Here is a 20629-nt window from a genome sequence, read left to right on the forward strand (position 1 = left end):
ATGGTCGTCAGCCCTGGGGTGGGAAGCTCATCTGCCTGGCATGAGAAGTCATGCTCCCTTTCTGGATGAGGAGAAAGACGGGGGCTTTGCTCATCTCAGAGGCTGCGAGGAGGAACAAACCAGGTGTGCTGGAGGTAAGGAGAGTTGCATTCTTCCCTGCGGGCCCCACCTGCAAACTGCTGAATAAAAACATTAGCCTCTGTTTGCGAGTAAGGAATGTCTTATCACCATGGTTACCAGGAAGTGGTCCCACTTACATATAATAGGTGTTTTAGCAGATGCCAGGCCATCTGATATTCCTGTTTGGGGCCAAGGGAGAGGGTGCCCAAAGTGTCATTCCTTATGCAGTTACGTGAGCACAGCTCTGGGCCAAGTACTGGAAACACCACATCTACAGGAAAAAAGAAAAAATAAGAAGAAAGAAAAGAAAAAAGAAAAAGCCTTTTCTTTTTTTGTTGGGCCGCAGAGGTGAGAGCCACGGGAGGACATACGCCTGGGTATCTTCCTAAGCTCCCCTTTGTTACCCAGCTCTGTGTCTGGCACACAGCCTCAGTGTGGCATGAATGAGTGCGTTGCCTGTGGGGGGCTAGCCTCGATGTGGAGCTGTACTGCCGGCGTCGGAGCGACCGTCCTTCTTTGGTTCTCACGCTCCTCCTGGCAGAGAGGGGCCCAACAACGAAGAAAGAAAGCAGAAGTTCCCTTGCCTTCCACTCTCCCTCCCCAGAGGCCTCCCCTGGTCCCACGAGGCACAGCACGGCAGGCTTGGAGGTGACGGTCCTGGCGGGGGACCCCCGCTGACTGTCGCCGCTGGCCCGACCCTCGCGAGTTTCCAAACTCCGGGGCACGGGGCTCAGGCAGGAGAGGCTGGGCCAGCCGCGCCCCCGCAGGAGCAAAACAAGAGCACGCGCACCTGCCGGCTCCGCCCCGCCCGCGAGAGCTGGCCAATCGCGGGTCGTGGGCGGGTAGAGGGCGGGTCGTGGGCGGGGCCGGCGCGGGCGGGTCGTGGGCGGGGCCCGGCCCTGGCAGCAGCAGAGCTGGAGCCGGATCCCGCGCTGGGCTCAGCAGCCGACCCTGGGGCGAGCGCAACCTCGTGCCCTCCGCCGGTCCTCGTCGCCTGCAGCCTCGTCCCCGCCGCTGCCGCCGCCGCCTCCGCCCCGGGGCATGGCCTGTCTGATGGCCGCTTTCTCGGTCGGCACCGCCATGGTGAGTGAGCGCATCCCTCGCCCCCGGAGCTTGGTTCTGTTCTCTAGGAGAATAAGAAACGCACAAAGACCCGCACCCGCATCCTGACACTTGCCTCCGAGCCCCGGGGGAGGCGCCCGATTCCCATCGCCCCCTGTCCTGGCCACCTGGCGCTTCAAGATGCTCCTTGCAGCCTAGGACGGGGGAGAAGGCGGGGGGCGGGGGAGGGGGGCGCAAGAGAGGGAGGGAGAAGACCGGCAGTCCCCACATTGGAGAAATAGCCTTGACCTCGTCCGCCTCCCGGTGAGGGGCCTCGGGCCTGGAACCCCGAGGGTACTGGGGATGGGCGGCAGCCTGGGCCAGAAGGAAAGGGGGTCCGATCCCTCTGCCGGCGCGCACAGCCAGAGCCTGGGGAGCGGGCGCTTCTTCCTTTACTCTCTGGAGCTCCGGCACGGTCTGGGGGAACAAAAGAAGGAGGTGATCCGGGAAGCCAGAGCCTGTGCTGCCCCTTTGTCAGGGGAAAGCCTCTCCAGGACCTGCTCTGGAGGGAGCAGCGGACGCGGATGAGGGTCCAGCCTGGACACTCCAGCCACATTTCTGCATCCTGGGGAGAGACCAGGGTGGGGGCAGAGGTGCGCATCTCACTCTCCCCAAGGGCGCCAGCTCCGTAAAGGGACCACCGGCTGCAGCTGAATTCGCTGCTGGGCACAGTCACTGCAAGTGCTCTTCATGTGAATGGTTAAGACTCTCCTCTTGCTCCTTTAAAACAGCTCTATAAACTCACATTAGAAAAAAGCAAACTAACCCTCGTCTCACGCGTTCTAGAGCCTTTCATTTTTATGCCTAGCACGCCCACAGTGCAGTTAGGTACTTCTGGACTGATTTCAGGTCATCTAAAGTACAAACAGAAAGTATTCCATATTCCAACCCCTCTCACCCTCCCTATCCATCCCTCTTCTCTCATTTGTCTGTGTATTTACTATCCTGCTAGTTACTTTCCATGAGCTGTCACCCCACAGTGTACACATCGGTTTTTGCCCCCATCCCTTGCTTTTATTTCATTTTTAGCATCCTCTATTTGAAGTCAGCAGGGCTCAGCAGGGTTTGACCGACAGTTACCTCTTGCCTTGAGCTCAAGAGGAAAAAAAAAAAAAAAAAAGTAGCCGGGTTTCTGCGCATGCTCTACTCTGACAACTGCATCCTGTGATTCCAAACAGGTTACTGTAGAACATACCCAGCCTCGCCAGCTCATTATATAATGATTTTGTGTAAACCGATAGAATGGGGCCGCAGACCCATCAAGGAGGTTGGTAGATGATAGAGCAGGAAGAAGCTGGGGGCAGGGGGAGCCCCCGCCCCCGGGGGCCAGGTCCCATCTCTGGGCACACACTGCCTAGACCCCATACTTAGCTTCTTGTGTATAAGAGGAATCACAAAACAAAAATGCCAGTCCCCTCCTCATGACATTTTGTGGAACACGTAGCAATTCTTCATTTCACATTTGTTCATTTCTTTGGGATTCCTAAATTATGGTGGTTATGGAAAAGTAAGGAGATTATTATTGTTAGTTGTGGGTAAAGAAAGTTTCAGATCTTGAAGATGCCGGGTAACTCTTGAAGCCCTTTCGGAGCTGCAAAAGTAGCTCCTACATGCGGAAAAACAGCGGCTCAATGTTCTAAGGTACAGATGTTTTATGTCAGCGTTTCGTGGATGTTACATTACGGTTCAATATAGCCCCAGAATGCAAGTGTTTGAGTCACTTGGAGGTGCTCCTAGTTAGGCTCATTTTTTAAGGGAACATTGTTTTATGTGAAAATCACTTTTCTCCCTGAAAACTTCACGCTTTTTTTTTTTTAATTAAAAAAAAAATCCTATCCAAGTCCCAAACAGAGCCTTTCAGAGATTCCCTGGAATACTAAGCTTTGCTCTGGGGTCCAGCCTGAGGCTGACTGCCAGCTATGCATCTGGAGCAGGTGCCTGGAAGGGTGAGAGAAGCACCCAGGCAGTGTGCTGGAGTTCCTGAGCTGGGCCGGGTGGGGTGGGCACGGGCTCCCACTGGGATTGGTAGTTAGCTGTTTGAGGCTAGATTTTGAAGATGATGACTTTGGCATCCTGAGTGGCCAGGCAAGTGACATCCCCCCTTTGCTTAGTTAAGGATGTGACATTTGGGTTTATTTCCCTTAGGCAGTGAGTGGCCTTGAGGATTCTGGACCTGTATGTTTTCGTCTTTTGTGCCCAGGGCTCAGGGAAGGATCTGCTCTCCAGCTGCAGAGTCTGCTGGTCTAGCTGGGCACCAAAGCTGGCAGTAGTGAGAGAAGTCAGAGAATGCATGTCAGGGTCTGGAGCCTGCATGTTCCTCTTCCCTCCCCTCCCATCCCCAAGATGCTGTGGAAGAAGTTCCTATCTCTAACTATGCTTCTGGGGAAAGAGAGTGAACCAGTCTCCAATGGCCCGGGGGCTTGCTGACTGTGTGAGACCCTTCCCAGCTAAACCAGCATCTCCATATACTAGCATTTAAATGGAAAACTTTCTCACTAGCGGCCAGCAGCGGGAGAATCAAAATAGGGTCTCCTTGATTTCAACACCTGTAAGCAGACTCACCATTATTTACCATTTATTAGGCAGCACACATTGCGGGGTGGGGGGGAGGTGTGTCAAAGACCACACATCAGCAAGAGAGGGAAGCTAACAAGGAAAGGGAATGAGCGGGGAGGGAAGATGTAATTGTTTCATTTTTAATGAGCTCAGGAGGCTTAAGGACAAGCTAGCTGTAACCTACATCGCCGGCCGCTCTCATCTGAGGATGTGTTTCCAGAGAGCTGGTCTATTTCAGAGTGACAGCCACTGCCTCCCGTCAGACAGGATTGCAGGATTTTGTTAATTGGATACCCGTGGAGGGACAGTGGGTGATGGTGGGCCCTGCTTTGGTGCTGGTTTCTTTGGCGATGGGCTGGTGTGCTTCCCTGTCACTTGTGTGGTTTCCCTGTAATGCACAGAGGCTGGGATGACCCAGAGGCCACTGCACCTTGTCTGTAGAAAGCTAAGCCAAATGCAAGCGCTCTTAGGGATACCGGCTGGGAGGATGGGGCAGGTTAGGGATCCTGGCTGGCAGGATGGGGCAGACGGGGAAGCTGCACACAGCTGGGCTGCAGCTTGGCCACTCTTTAATGGTGGGGTCTTGTGAAATGGAGTGTGGAGGTGGTCTCTATGTGAAATGGAGTGTGGAGTTGAGGCGTCTCTAAGAGGAGCAATCTTTTCATGGGAGTTTAATGGGCACGTTGTAACTGGGAATTGCTGATCCAAGAGCCGCTATTGTTTATAATTGCTTACCTACCAAGCCGGAGGCATTGGAATTCAAAACTTCCAATAGTAGGAGTTCCCATCGTGGCTCAGTGGTTAATGAATCTGAATGGGAACCATGAGGTTGCGGGTTCGATCCCTGCCCTCACTCAGTGGGTTAAGGATCTGGCGTTGCCTTGAGCTGTGGTGTAGGTGGCACATGCGGCTCAGATCCTGCGTTGCTGTGGCTCTGGCGTAGGCCGGTGGCCACAGCTCCGATTCGACCCCTAGCCTGGGAACCTCCATATGCTGCAGGTGCGGCCATGGAAAAAGACAAAAAGACAAAAAACAGAAAAACAACTTTCACTAGTAAATACTTGCCTCTGGCTTCTCTTTCAGTGCCCAGTTTGCTCCTCCAGCTTGGTCCCACTGGCCTGTTCACGGGTCTCCCCACTGCCCCCAGCTGGGTAGGGCCACTCACCCTCCCCTCCGCACGTTGCTGCAGGAAGACTGTGCTTTTGGTCTGTTACTTCTGCCTTGAGACCCCTCGTGGACCTGCACAGACCTCTAGCTAAGTACAAACCCCTTAGCGGCTCTGCAAGGCCTCTGTGTGGGGACCCCATGTGCCTCTCCAGTCCCATCTTATTCGACACCACCCCCGCCCAACTCCAAATCAGAGCTCCAGCCCCTGAATTTCAGGTCTCCAGATGTGTGATCTCTCCTGCTGCCTTTGCACGAGCTGCCCCCACCCGCATCCCGCAGGGAGGGTCCTGAACCAGCCCCCCCCCCCATGCTAAGTGACCTTACCTTTGATACCCCTGAAATACCTTGTCCCCACCCAGGGCCTGTGCTGCACTGGGTGACAGTGTGGGTCTCCTTGTTGTCTGATTCTAACTCCTGGGGCTCAGTCTTGATCTGGAACTTGCTGAGGCCACAGGCTACATCTGTCTGGCTGACTGCTGATGCCCAGGCCTTTATCTGGGCTGTGAGTGCCTGAGAGAATAGATAGGCTTGGAGTCCTTAGGGGAAAGTCAGACCCCCGTCAGAGTCCAGGTCTGGCCTTGGCTCCCGGGGTAGGTGGGTGGAATCATGGCCTTTCATCCTTGGAAGGACTTCCTCAGGGTCGACACCAGCGCAGGTGCAGGGGGAGGGAAGGGGTGGGCCAGGGCGGCTAGAACACTGGGGTGGAGGTTCTGGGGGCCGCACCCTGGGGAGGGATTTGCTGGAAACTCCCCGCCCCTAACTGAACACCCAGCAACTGGGGATGCTGGGCTGAGTCAAGCCTGGCAGCAGGACGTGAGTCTGGAGGCAAACATCCAGCCTTTCCACTTGGGCGACAAGGTGGGGGTGCAGATGTTGTTGGGGACAAGGTTGGGGACCAGGCCTGGAGATAACCGTCTTGCCAAGGGCCCTCGCTCTCTCCTACCCTGCCCCCACCAAAGCCAGGACTCGGTGCTTCCTGGGCTTCTGTGGAGTCGAACCGGGTTACAGCACATGTCCCTGGAGAGCAAGACGGGTGGGCACAGGGGTGGCTCTTGGTGCTGCTCTGGGTGCTGGAGCTGAAGGGGCATATTCTTTCCGAGTTGGTCAAAGCCAAAAGCGAGCTGAGCTGGGGCAGAGTCTCTGCTGTTCATTCAAGAGGCCCCAACACAGAAGCTGTGGGCAGGCCCAGGTGCGAGGGCCGTCCTGGGAACAGGACAGGCTCCGGCTCAGCCCAGCCCAGAGGAGGCCCGCTGTCAGGCTGGCACCCACCACCCTGCCCGTGGCGGGGGAGGGTGCAGGGAACCTACTTGTGTCTGCGTTTGAAGCACTTCACATGCTCGGGGCCGACAGCAAACCCAGATTAATTTCATCAGAGCTTCACGCTGCGCTTTAATTTTTACCCACAGAGCGTCAGTCAATGAGCTGAGTTTTGACTTGGTTAAGCTTTCCAGAGGTAGGAGAGGCCTGGAAGGAGTGTGTGTGTGTGTGTGTGTGTGTGTGTGTGTGTGTGTGTGTGTGGTGTCTTTTTCTTAAACAGCAAAGCAACATTTTCAAACATCACAGGAACCAGAAGCCCATGGGTGCGCATCTCCCTGTGACCCCCATTTGTTCTTTAAATATTCGAAACCTCCAAATCCTCCAGGATCTTGGAGCCCTTAGACACCACGATGGCAACGATGCCAGCTCCTCAAGGTTTGCGGCCATGTCCCCTCGGGACGACATTCTAAAGGGGGAGGGCTTGTTCTGGTCACTTGAGTTGCTGGGCTTGCAAGGATATTTATGGATGAGCCACTCCCTGGTTTTGGTTTTGATTTTTTATCAGAAATGATAACGATCAAAAAGCCATCAACTCTGAAAAAATACCCAATAAATCTATGGAAAAATAACAGTATGATGCTGCTTCTCTTTAGAACAGATCAGGCTACAGCGGTGTCTCCCCGGTCCTTCGGGCATCAGAAGGGTCTGAATTACCCAGATGGTGACTGATGGGCTGTCCTGATCAGCCTTCAGCGTATGGAGTGGCATTGCCCAAGGCCCACGCTTTGGGGACTGTGGAATGTTCTCTCTAGAGTCCAGAGACAGCTGGGAAAAGCGCAGCATGATATTTATCCACCCAGGGTTCTTCTGTGTTTGGAGGTGCCTGAAGCATATCGATTTGTCCAGCATTGCCAAGCCATTAGGAAAGGCGCTTCCTTTTCTTGCATAAATACTTTTGGCTCTTGGCAGATCTGTAACAGTTCAGTGTGAACGCCAGTAGAAGCTCGAGAAGCCTACGTAGCGGGGAGCCATCCTGGTGAGGCTGTGCGGGAGGCACCTGTTTTGTCCGATGACTCCTATTCTGGGCTCCCTTCTACCCCTCACATGACCCTGGGCTCAGAGCAGCTTCCTTAAAATAGTCTGTGCCTCAGTGTCCTTGCCCATATCTCAGAGAAAAAGAAGCCATCTTTCCACGCCGTCCATCCTATTATGAAGATACAGTGAGAGAGGAGAGATATCGGGGGTTTGGGAGATTTACAAGGACATCACAAAGGCCAGCTTGCACGGAGCCCAGGGGCCAAGGGGTGTCACTGCTCTGGGGAGACGTCTGTGACGCTGGGCGAGGAAGGTGCTGCAGGCGCTCATTTCACATAAGGCATTTTCTTTTTGAAATGTGTAAAAGCATAGTTGATTTACAATGTTGTGCCAATTGCTGCTGCACAGCAAAGTGACCCAGTCACATATGTATGTGTGTGTGTGTGTGTGTGTGTGTGTGTGTGTATACACACTCTTTTTCTCATATTATCTTCCACCATGTTCTGTCCCAAGAGCTTGGATAGAGTCCCCTGCGCTCGGCAGCCTCGTGGGTCTTTATTGGTTTAATGAGTGGATCGTAAGTAGGTCATTTTTTAGGGCAGCTGGTGTTTTCTTCTTTGAGACAAGTGTTGTATTTACTATAGTTTTGGGATGAGAGTTGGATTCCTCAGTGAGACGGTAGATCGGTTTCATATGCTGGCTTTCGCGTGTTTTTAGTCGAGGAGGGAAGGGCTGGAGGAAGTCCTCTGGGCGAGCCCTTCCTGTGATGCTGAGGGCACCGTGGTGGGGGGGGGGTTGATTGCTGACTGACTGATTGATGGCCCCGAGCCGAAAGGCAGGTCCACGGCGGTCCCCCCCTTAATGTAGCTTATACCCTCTCTTGGTGCTTCCTCCCCATGCTTCTAGAATGCCAGCAGTTACTCGGCAGCGATGACGGAGCCCAAGTCGGTGTGTGTCTCGGTGGACGAAGTGGTCTCCGGCAACAGGGACATCGGGGAGACGGAGCTGCTGAACGGGCGTCTCAGGAGGGAGGACAACAACCTCACGGAGGCCCAGCGCCTGTCGTCCCTGCCCAGAAGGGCGGCCGTGAACATCGAGTTCAAGGACCTCTCCTACTCGGTCCCAGAGGGTCCCTGGTGGAGGAAGAAAGGTAGGGAGGGGACTGCCCTGTGTGTTCGGAGGCCGCAGAGGCCACGAAGGAAGGAGCAGGTGCTTTGGGAGACTCTGGACCTGAACGCTGGGAGCCCGGCTCCTCCCAGCCCGGCGGTGCCGGAGCCACTTATTTAACTGCTTCAGGCCTGATGTTTTCCTTGCCTATAACATGGACAGGTTGCATTAGATGACTCAAAATTCAGTGTTTTTCTTTTAATTGACTGACAATGTTATGTTAACTTCAGGTGTACAGAAAGTGATTCAGTTATACACGTGTGTATATATATATATATATATATATACATATATATTTTTTTACAGCTTATTTCCCATTATAGGTTATTACAAGGTATTGGGGATCATTCGCTGTGCTGTACAGTAGGTCCCTGTGGGTTTATCTATTTTACATATAGGACTTTGTACCTGCTAATCCCAAACTCCTGCTTCACCCCCATTTCCCCTTCAGGGACCATAAATTTGTCGTCTGCGCCTGCGAGTCACGCAGTGGTTCTCAAACTCTGATCCGATCCCAAGGTTCGACGAGGGTCTGCGGGTGTGGGTTTCTGGTCCGCTCGCCGGGGGTCTTCGTACGGGATGCTGTCTATGTTAGTCTCTCGAGATGGGACTATTTTTCATGTTTCACAGCAATGGGGAAGACAGGTGCTTCCTCTCACGCTTGAAGTTTTGAAAAGAAACCAGTAACCTAGAGTGACTGTCCTGGAAACCAGTCACGTACGTTGAAGCATCTCAGAAGGACTGTCCCCTGAGGGGGTATTGGTGGGTGGTCAAGAAAAGCAGAAGAGATGGAGCCCGTGGGACTCGGGAGGTCTTGAGAAAGCCACACAGACAGGAGGTTGCCACCCACCTGTTGAGGGTTGATGGGAATTGACCCTTTTCAGTTTTGCCAGCTCTAGATGTCCAGGGTGTGTAGCGTTAGAGCCTCTATGGGCTGGTGTTTCTACGTCTTCCTGTGGGACTTGCTCTGCACACACACCCTCCATCCACCTTTGGTGGGGGAGGGGGGCAACTGGGGGAGACATCACCCAGAAACAACGGTCCTTGTTGCTCGTGAATCATGTAAAACCACTTGAAAATCCAGGAGGGACTTGGAACAAAGGGACTCAAGTAACACTGGCATATTGTCATGATTTTGGCCTCGCCACTTAAATCTAGATTCTGTTCTTCTTTGTAAAGAAGACCCACCAAGACTCACTCAGAGCCATGACTTTGGAACCTTAATGGGCCGGCCCCTGGGACTTTCAAGGCGGTCTGGCTGTTGGATGACTTTGTGTCTGTTTGCACAACGGGGAACAGATCCCGAACCTTCTCAGTATAGCAGGACCACAGTACAGCGTAGTTGTCTGAGACTTACCCTTGTTTTGATAAGAAATTCTGTGATAGGCTCAGACTTGGGTCCATTCGAGCCTCTTGAATTTCAGCCTAAGGTCATAGCCCTTTCCTCCGCCACGTGGACAAAGATTTTATGGAAAACGTGCACCGGGGACCAGGAGGGCCTGTGAGGTTCTGTCTTGGTCGGTCTCTATGGACAAACGTGGGCAAACCTGTGAGTGACATGGATGGGTTTCTGTCCACGTGTTGCATGTGGCCGTAGAAATGTGGTTACAGTGCTGGGACGGCTGGGCCGGGGACCCCCCAAAGTGAAGACAGCTTGCCAGGCAGACATGCCAACATTTGAAAACCACGGCAGAATCTCGGTTTGAAATCCCACACAGCAGGTGTTCCGCCAGTGCTGGAGTGAGAAAAGTTACTTCCTGGCCGGGTGTGTGCCTTGCCCAGCGTGTATTATCTGCGGGTTAGGACTGGTCACACTAATTGTCCACGGTGATGGCCTCTTAATAAGTGAGGGAGGGGCCCCACTGTCCATGGCCTCCTTGGAAGCCCCGCCCAGGTGGCTGCCTGCCCTGCAGTAACCTCTGTGGGTTCAGGCAGGGAGGAGGAGGAGGAGGAGGAAGTGGGCCCCAGGGAGCTAGCTGCCTGTGAGTCAGAGATGCTGGGGGCCAGAGGGGAAGGCAGGCACCCGTGGTCTGGGGTGGCCTGGCTGCCGGTTTTTCAACCAGCGAGGCCTGACATCTGTGTCTGGCTTCCTCCCCAGCGCCCTGCTCAGCACCTGCCTGGCTTCCCTCTCGGTGCACTACCCCTGCCCCGCCCACCCCCCACCTTTCTTTGTTCCTGGTGCCCTGCAATTCTCAGTTTGGATGCTTTTTCACTCCTGTTGCACTTAGGGCGGGAGAGACGTGTCCACCTTCTCGCTGAACAGAAGGAAGCTGAGGGCTAAAGGCTGGCCTCGAGCCTGGGCTAGGAGGCAGGCCTGGCTGCCGGTGGTTCCCGGTCTGTGGTCCCGCTCGCTGTCTGCGTTGCACCTGGTGCAGAGCTCAGGGTGCCGGGGGGCGGCCCCGAAGCCACAGGGAGGCCGGGCTCCTTCTCCAGGCTTGGTGCCCCCAAGGCCCGTTCAGCACCGGCTCACCCAGCTGGCAGGCATTGCCCTTTCTCACGGTGGCAGTTTTCTAGTTGGCATCACTTCTGCGCGATGCCAAGTGTGAACCATCTTTGGGGTGGGAGCGTGTGCTCTTACTTCTCTCACCATATTCCGTTTTTCTATCTGTATCACATTGATTATTTTTAATTTTGTGAAATCCAGCCTGGCACGCTGAGCTCTATGTCATGATCACACCGAGGCTGGAGGCATGGCCTTGAGGAGGGAAGAGGCATCTCCGAAGGTGAGAGCTGGAGGGGTTTCAGGAGGGCCTGGGGGTGCGCTGAAGGACACGGGGGCCTGAGGGCTGGAGTGATTTACTCAAGGTCACAGCCAGCACCGGAACCAGGCGTGGGACCCCTGGTCCAGGCTTCTTCCCATCACAAGGCGCCGGCCACTCCCGTAAACTCCAGGGAAGCTTTTTTTTCCCAGAACACGTGCTGTGCTACAACCTCGGCACAGGATGCCCGTGCAAACCTCTGCACCACGACTGGAACAATACTACAATCGTTTCAAAGAAAGGAGATGGGGAAGGAAGCTTCATAATCCTTAGAAGAAAGGTCACGGGTGAATCCATAGCAGTGTTTTTAAGGAGATGTCAGGCATGGATTCTTGAAAACTCTGAAGCTTGGCGATGGCCAGGCATCGCGTGTGGCGTCTAAGCAAACATCTTGTATTTTCAATTGTAGTTACATTTTCACCATATGATTAATGATGTCTTCGGAGGAAAACCTGGATCGCATAATAGATTCCTCGTAGAGAACATAATTGTGAAAGGAACGGTTCTCCGGAGAAAAAAGCGTGCCCCAAGGACAGTTTCACTGGCTTCTGACCCAGTAATTGCTTTCCCGCCAGGAATTCACTCACGTAGCGTGAAGTTGATGGGACAAATGACTTGGAACAGAATGGACTTCGGTGCCGTCACACAGGCCATTGTGTCGAGGGATGTGCGGGAACAATCAGTTTAATTGTCCTCACTCACCCCCGCGTGACTTAGGTTTCGAAAGCAGCTTTTGCTTCCTGGAAGAGAGACCTGCGTTGGTGTTGGTAATATTTAGGACCCCTCGTCAGGAAGAGAACCCTCCCCGTGAACTTGAGCGGTGGGGTGACCTGGCTGCAGAGCTGGTCCACAGAGCTGGTGGGGTATGGGGGTCACGCCGGGTTGTCCGCCCTCCGGGAGCCTGGCGCCCTCTCCATCGGTAGGACTGAAGGGGTCCTTTGGTCCCTTGACGTAGGGGCCACTTCTGTCCTTTCAATGCATGGAGCACATGAGATACCGAGACACAGCCCAGGTCATAGTGGCAGAGGAGGCGGGACGGGAAAGCAGGTCTGGGAGAGGTGAGGCCACAAGACACCTCGGGAGCACCCAGCCCTGATGTGGGCACACCGTGGACCACCATGGCACACATGTGCTTCACCCCCATGTGACAAAAACCATGGGGGGTGGCCTTGACCACTGACTCTGACTTACTTTCCCTTTAACTGGCCTGCTTTGATGTCAATCACCTCTGCCTTCGCTGAGGACCCATAAAGAGATCTCCTAGTCCCTTGGGGAGGCGTAGCTGTCCTGTCCCCTCACCAGGGACGTGACGCTGATGTGCCTGCTACACACAAACAGGCGACAGGATGCTAAGAAATTCAATACACCTCCCAAGCTTACCTAGCTGGCTGAGAACAAAAGCAATCCTAGCTGGGGCTTTAGAGAGTTTTCTGGAGTCCTCCGAGCCAGGCTGTTTTCTCAGCAAGGGGCATGCCATGGCATGGGACGCCCCCTCCTACCTGGAAACCCGACCCTCCAGCCTCATCTCTGCCAAAGGCCAGAGCTGGGTTCAACATTCTGGGCTCCTCCACATCGGATTATCTGTATTGGTTTGCTTCTGAGCTGTACAATTGCATCTGAACACCCTTCTCAAATTGAAGCTTGCTCTCTCTTAATTTCCATGGCTATGTCACAAGGCCTGCAACCACAGGCCGGCTAAAATGAGTACAGGGCGCCATTAATGTCCCTTTCAGGAAATCTGTTAAGGGAAAACTGGATTCCAACCAAGTCCCCTGGGGAACTTGATCCAACCAGCTGGGACAGGATGGGCAGGGGTGGCCAGTTAAAGAGGACTGCGGGAGTTCCCACCGTGGCTCAGCGGTAATGAACCTGACTAGTACACAGGTTCCATCCGTGGCCTCCCTCAGTGCATTAAGGATGCAGCGTTGCTGTGAGCTGTGGTGGAGGCCGGCAGCTGTAGCTCTGATTAGACTCCTAGCCTGGGAACTTCCATATGCCAAGGGTGCAGCCCTAAAAAGACAGAAGAAAAAAAAAAAAAAAAGGACTGTGGGAATCCAGAGCAGAGAGGGGGCTCCAGCAGGGTAGGCTGCCCGCTGTGAGGGCAGATTCACTCTCCCCTGGCATGAATGAATTACTTCTGTGCTTCTCAGCAACCATCACTGCCAATGTGGGCTTTCTTTGGGCTGCAAAAGGAGATGGCTTTGGAGTTCCCTGGTGGAGCTCCCTGGTGGCCTGGCAGTTAAGGATCTGGGGTTGCCACTGTTGTGACTCAGGTCACTGCTGCAGTGATATGAGTTCAGTCTCTGGCCCAGGAACTTCCATGTGCCATGGGCATGGCCAAATACATACATACATAAAGGAAATGGCTTTTTTGCTTTTTAGGGCTGCACCTGCAGCACATGAAAGTTCCCAGGCTAGGGGTCGATTCCTTTCTGCTGAGCCACAACGGGAACTTCAGGAAATGGCTTTTAATGCTCTGCTTTTTTCTTTATTTGAGGCCACAGCTGGTCTTTCAGTGCCATGTGGCAAACCTAAACCTTGCAAGGGCTACCTGCTTGAGGCTATATCGTATTTACAGACGGAGCCCAATGACCCCAGGCTGCCTTGGTGATCCCAGGTGGAGGTGGCTGGAGGGCTCCTGTCCCCTCTGCGGCCAGTTCTCAGGTTCTCAGGCCCCTTTGGTGGGGAGTTCTTCTGGAATAATTCTGACCCTCGGCCTTGTAGGCTCTTTGAAAAACTGCTGAGCTGGGGCTGACTCATGATCGGGGGATGAGGAGTGACCACGTAAACAACCAAAAGGGTCTGCTAGTTTACAGGCAGCCCTTGGCAGACCCAAGGGCTCTAGGCTCCCCTTCTCCAGCCAGCCCCTCCTCTCCCCGGGGCACGCTGCGTGGATATCAGACCATCATCACAGACCCCGGGGTCAGGGCTGTGTGATTCAAGTGTGGCCCTCTCAGATACAGCCCCCAGGAGACGTGGCACGGGTGGTTCTGCCAGCATCAGCTTTGAGACCTTCTTCTCGCTTCAATGTTGGGCCACCCCCATCACCTTCCGACTGGCAGGCTCCTTATGCGGGCATGCTAACACGTTGCCGTTTTCCCAGAGAGTGTGCCTGGTCTGGAGCCACCTGGTCCCTTCACTGTTACTTTGCAGGACTGTGCTCTGCTCAGTGGGGTCTGGTGCCTTGGTGTCACTTTTTGAGGACATTCTTGCCACCCTCATTTTCACCTGCTGGGCGGGTGCCTTCCTGCCTTCCTTTAATACCTCCAAAATGTCTTGAAAATTTCACATGCTTGAACTAACATCCTCTGTTATAAACCAGAACCTAATCTGCCAAGGCCAAGACATAAGCCAAGGTGACATTCTACTGAACGTGAAACCACTTCTTTTGTCTAGAAATTGGCAGAAGACAATGTTTAGTCACTGTACACCTGCTCTTTTTGAGTTCAGGTCTAGGGTCAACAGATCTGCTTATTTAAGGAACAAAGGTAACCACGTGGGTCAGATTAAGAACAGTTAGACAGACTGAACTGTACAAACTCAGGCTTTGTAGAGTGGAGGTGTAGTCTCTGTAAAACCCAGGCTGTTGGAGTTCCACGCCACCAGAGGAGAGCTTTCCTTCAAATCAAATACAGCCAATCCTGAGTCGGGTTTTGCCCAACTTGAGAAAAGGCATCAAGAGGAGTCTGCAGAGTCCAGGATGGCGGCTGCAGGGATCCAGCCTCATCTGTAGCCATGAGCGTCACTTCTCACTTTGTCAGCTGTGTTGTTGTTAGTCGCCTTTGTGCTTGTGGGGTCAATGGCATTTGGTGTCAAAACTAAGACACGCCAGAGTGACTTCAAGACTGATTATGTCCCATCGAGACCTATATTTAGACTCGGAATCTTGGAGCGCAAAGGGGCCTGGAGGCTCCCTTGTCTGACTGCTTGCGCATGGAGCAATCCCTCTTGCCCCATCCTGACCTGACAAGGGCGGCCACCCTCCGTCTGGGCACTGCCAGCACCAGGGACCGACACCTCCCTGCCTGACCGGGCCCATGTTTGCACAACTCAGGTTCTTAGAAAAGGCTTCTGTCTGTTGAGCTGAAATCTGAATTGAGCAATGTTCATTTGCTGATCCGAGGTCTGCTTTTTGGAGCTCTGCAGAATACAGATATTCTTGGTCTTGAAAGGAGCTCGGACACGGGAAGGAAAAATGCCCATCCAGGCAGTAGCCAGGTGCATCGAGATCCAGGGCTACCTGGAAAGGAGACGATAGGAAGCATATGGCTCTCGGAGGAAGTGGGGCTGGAGTCCTGCCTCAGGAGTAGGCACTTCGGTGGCATCCATAGGGGCAGGGCAGCGGGCAGGCGCCCCTTGGGGAATGTTCTTGCTCTCCGTTAAAAACTGATAAGGGTGAAAACCAACGGGTGAGCAGAACCTGAGTCACTCCTTCTGTTTCTTTCACTGTCACGAGGCCAGCTGATGCGCCCAGACAAAAGAGTCCCCTGCCTTGTTATCTTAACTGCCTGTCTTGAAAGTGAAGCCTTAGCAGGAGTTTTATGGGATTTCTCAGTTGTTATTTCTTCCCTCCCACTTTCCGGGGAGAAGTGTTTATGTTTTACTTAAAGGTAACTGCTTACTAAGCGAAGGCTGTTGGCTTTCGCACATGGTATCAAGTAAGTGCTCACAGGAAAGCCACCAGTCCTTTTCGGTCTGGACAACGTGCCCAGGAGGAAGGGGGCTTAGAGGGAGACAGGCCTGGGGTTCAGGCCTAGACCTCGAGTCTTAACTGCCTGCCTCTCAACGAGCTCCGTGGAGAATTCTTCTCCCTCTGCCATTCTGCTAGCCCACATAAGATGAGCTGTTTTTCTCATCTTTTTTTGCCCACGACAAACACGACCCCAGAGCCTCCTGGTCACAGAAGTACCACAAAAAGCCTCGGGAGCTCCCAGGACAGAAGGTTCTCAGATTTCCTTTGTGGGGGCAGTTTTGGCCTCCATCCTGAATTAGAACTCCGTCCATCGGCTGGGGGCTGCACGGAGGCCCCTCTGCTCGCCCTCGCCCTCCAGCACCGGGTCACCAGACCACTTGCCCTTCACTGCGTTCCTTCCAAGAGACTGGTTTGTCTCTAAGGAGCGAATTCATTCCAGCCCGTGTTTGCCCGCACAGTCTAGGGAAGGTGAGGCCCTGGCCAGCGGAGAGGTGGCTCTTCCCCCGGCTTGAAATACAGAGTAAAAAGCCATTTCTTTTCTTGGCTGGTGTGGATGCTGAATGCAGGCCTGGGGCCCAGGGTGACGTTTGCGCCGTCCCAGCCAAGTGGCCGGAACACACCTGCTCTCAGATGTAGATCTGGCTGAGGGTCTGGCGGAGGAGGCTGCCTGGAGGTTTTCAGCTTCCTCGGCAGCCCTTAAATTCTGAATGGTCAGAGGAGAAGGACCCCGCCGCGCCCCTCGCGCACACGTAGGTGCGGGCAGGGCAGGTGCGCCCCGCTGCGCGTGCGCAGTGGCCGCTGCCGCCGCCGCCGCCTTTGCTGCTGCCTCCCGCGCCGGGGTTACTATCGGTCAATGCTCGCGAGTAACCTCGGCGGCGCCGCGCGATTGGCTGCGCGCCGGGCGCTGTTGCTAAGCTCAAGCAGAGGATGCTGCGCTCCTGGGTCCGGATGCTGAGGCCTCTCTGGGCCGGTGGGGGACTCGGCCTCCCCCAGCACGCACGCCCCACTGCTCCACCCCCCATCCCACCAACACCTGGGTCCAGAAAGTGGGAGAACCTTTCCTGTAGCCTGTTTTTTACTCTGGAGACGTCACTAAAATGCGTCTGATGAATGGAGATATTTTTTATACGGTGATTATTATTTTGATGTCTATTTAAACATAATTGGGAGACGTCCCTGAACTAGAAATAGCACACAGAGATTTAGAAAGGCTGTCCTCAGGAAAATGGCTGGCGTCCTGTCTGGAGTCTCGTCCTTGTAGCTTTCGTCAGAATGGGGAGGCTTCCTGAACTTCCCAGGTTCTATTTAAAGTGGGATGTAGGGGAGTTCCCGTGGTGGATCATCGGTAAGGAGCCCGACTAGAATCTGTGAGGACGTGGGTTCGATCCCCAGCCCCGCTCAGTGGGTTGAGGATCCGGCATTGCGGTGAGTCTGGTGTGCGTCACAGACACATCTTGGATCGCGCGTTGCTGTGGCTGTGGTGTAGGAACTTGCATATGTTGCAGGTGCAGCCCTAAAAGGCAATAAAATAATAATAATATAAAAATAAAAAGTGGAAGGCAAGGACTTAGATCAGGTGCCCACATGTCCCATGAGACCGCGGATACCCGAATCCTTGTAAAGCGTTCTTGTTTTGCTTTGTTTCAGGTTCACCCTGTGGGTGAGGTAACGAGAGGCAGGGCCTCCTGGACTGGGCCAAGCAAACTGAGCAGTCAGCGTTTAAAAATGACCAGGGTGGCTTTTGGAATCCTGGAATTCCCTTTAGGCATCTGAGTGGCAGGCCCAGTAAGTGGGCTGGAATCCAGAGTGTCATGCAGCCAGGCTGCCGCGCCCCCGCTCCCTGCTGACTCACTCCCATCCTGGGCGTGTTAGGCAGGCTCGGAGAAACAGAAGCTGAACTTTAGGTGTGTTTCCCATAGCCTCCAGGACAGCGTGTGTGTGTGCGCGCGTGTACACCCATACTTGTGACAAGAAAAGCAAACATGATTTCTACCAGTTGGGCTCCATTCCAGCACCTCAAAGGCCTGGGTGGCAGCAGAGGTGCCATGCCTTGGGCCTCCCTGGTGACTTGGGTCTTTCCCGGACACCCGGCCGGCCTGGTGCCTGTGGGCTGAATCGCGGTGAGTTCTGAATCATTCAGCACCATCCTTCCGATGCTTCCTGACCGGACACGGGGGACCAGGAGCTAATGGCTGTTCTCACAGACTTGAGTTTCACTTGGTTGCTTGTTTGACTTTGTGACCGTAGAGTTGACATTTTCCTAAATCTACCTAGAGACTCAGATCCCTGAGACTCACTGCCCTGAAGGTGGAATACAGGAGTGAGAGACGGTGGTGCCGAGCTTTTACGCAATAAATTCTCCCTTGAGGTGTGCTGGCGGGGAGGGTGAAAAACCTTTGGAAAAAGAAGGAAGGGCACATTTATCATGGCAGAGGTGTTCCGTCGCTATAAACAATAACGGCGCCTACGGCCAACACAGGAACAGACCGTGTCTGAAAGCGGGTTGAAACGTGGGGTGCCCCGACATCTAGTTTCACATTTCACGAGAGTCCCCATTAGGCCTTGCAGAGGAAGCTTGTGGGTTTCCTGTTTCCGAAGACCTGCGTGTCAGGCTGCCCAGAAAGTGCTATTATGTCCTCGATGGTGGGAGAGGGTGCCTTCTGGTCCTGGGCTTCGGGTGGGGTCCCCTGAGTTGCCACAGGTGTGTCGTCTGCCTTGGTCCAAACCTCGCACCGTTTCTTCCTCTCTGACTTTGGTTGGGCTTAGAAGGGAGGGTGACAATTGCCCTCTTGTCACTTTCTCTCTTCCCAGGAGAGAAGTGGCTCTTGGTTTCAGAATTGGATGGGGCTCTGTGATGTGAATCTCGAAGGGCCAAGCTTGGCCAACAGTCTCTCAGTGGGCTCTTTCCTGCTGGTCTCCCAGCCTCTCCTGCAGCCACTGCACATCTGCCAGTTGGGTGGCCCGCCTGCCGAGAAAGGGTCCGTGTGTCTCTGCGGGGACCAGGCCCTCTGCCGGTTCGGGGTTAGGGGAGCCTGTTTTCATTCACCTTTCCTCTGGGGCCAGGGTCCTCCCTGGGCACCTGTCTACCCCTCTGCCCTGCGATCCTGGCACTCCGCAGACGATTTTATGTTTTACCTCCTCCGCCAGTCGCCCTCCGTCCCCGGCACCCACCTCGGTCCTCACGCAGAGTCGAGACCCACTCGATGGCTGCCAAGCCAGTGACTGGAGTAACAAGCCCCACATTCGCAGTGGAAGAGCTTGTGCTTTGACCCCAGAAGAGGCCTTGGGAGAGGTGGGGGGAGCCAGAGCCCCGAAGAGGGTTCGAGCCTCCCTTTCTCTCGAGCCCCGAGCCAGCTCTGACTAACCCTGGGGGAAGTGGGTTCAGGTGCTGCTTCCTTGGGTCGGCCCTCCCGTGGGGCTGGCCTCAGCCCCTGCATCTGCATCGTGGGTGGGCGGACGGGGTGCGGCGGGGGTGGGGGCGGGGTAAGAGCCTGGATGCTGGGTCAGGTGCTCTGCCCTGGAATCTTGGCTCCACGTGGCTTGGGGCCTCGGTTCCTCATTTGCACAATGGGGCTGATGAGCGTGCCAGCCTTAGAGGGTCAGAGCGGGAGTGACCGTGACGTAGTTGTGTTGGGGCTGGCACACAGGGGGGCTCGGTGCTTTCTAGTGTGGGGGTCAAAGGTTGCAGAAGCATTGGTCTTTGGGTCCTTGGCTTCATTAAGGATTTTACCTAATAACTTCGTCGTCCTTAACAGCAACAACCGCCACCACCGTACAGCTCTCGTGTGGTCGGTTACCCCATCCTCCCAGCACCCCCGTGGAAGGCTTTGTCACCATTCCCACGTGGCGCAGCGCAGGGAAGTCCCTCGCCCACTTGCCAGGCAGCACGGAAGTGCCATCCCTCCCTTGGAACCCAGGATCTCTTGTCCTGATGCCCGGAGCTCCCTGCTCTGCCTGAGGGAGACAGCGGACAAGTTTCTGGAATTGTTCCCTGGGAGAATTTCTATACCTTCTTTAAGATGCCCTGGGTTTCCTGCTCATGGCAGCGGTTGGGATGCAAGCAGCCGAGTGCTTCAGAGATGGGGACAAATGCCGCTTGGTAGGACATGTGTGTGCTTCTGGGGACCCGAAGGTTGCTTTCCCCAGGAGGCCTTCCAAGAACTTGAGGTTGCAGTCTGTGGGATGTAGACTCCTTGAGATGTTTGCATGGAAGCATCTATACTTGTAGTTACTGGATGGAAGTTTCCACCACTGGAACCAAGCTCCCAGCAACCTTCCACGTTAGAACTTCACTCGGGAGTGATGTTTGTGTAGGTTACCTTAGGAGCATGGGAGATTTTATCAGGTGCTGTGCAGCTGAGTCCGGTGGCTAGATTTTCACAACCGAAGATGAAGGATGATTATGTCCACTGCTCCGCCTGGCCGCCGTGGAGGTGTCCGTGGCGAGCCGTGGTCTCTGAGTGGCGGCAGCGTGGCCAGTGTGTGAATGCTGGTCTTAGATTTGCAGAAATTAATGTGAAATTTTATAGAACATGCATTTCCTCCCTTCAGGGAATTCCGAGTTAATGTGTAACAAAAAGGAGGTGAAGATAAATAAAATTATATGTGGGGCTTGGTTAAAATGTTCCTCCTCTTTCCATTTATTTTAATAAGTGATTGCTGGCGTAGTGCCTTGTATTAACATGCTGTCAGTGGAGGGGGGTGGTGAGAATGCAGCCTCCAGAGTAAAAGTATGGGTTCAAAACCCGGCTCTAGAGAGTTCCCGCTGTGGCTC

The 20629-nt window shown here is 54.3% G+C and overlaps 1 protein-coding gene across 1 annotated transcript in view; it reads left to right on the forward strand.

Moving 5' to 3' along the window:
- The window catches only part of ABCG1 (ATP binding cassette subfamily G member 1), a 66532-nt gene continuing 46903 nt past the window's right edge, over window positions 1001-20629 (forward strand). The window contains exons 1-2 of the mRNA XM_021071021.1: window positions 1001-1203; window positions 8143-8386. Coding sequence (XP_020926680.1) covers window positions 1162-1203; window positions 8143-8386 — 286 coding nt within the window. The 5' untranslated portion in view covers window positions 1001-1161. The remainder of the gene's footprint in view (window positions 1204-8142; window positions 8387-20629) is intronic.

Source organism: Sus scrofa, chromosome 13, assembly GCF_000003025.6.
Source record: "Sus scrofa isolate TJ Tabasco breed Duroc chromosome 13, Sscrofa11.1, whole genome shotgun sequence".
Classification (NCBI taxonomy): domain Eukaryota; kingdom Metazoa; phylum Chordata; class Mammalia; order Artiodactyla; family Suidae; genus Sus; species Sus scrofa.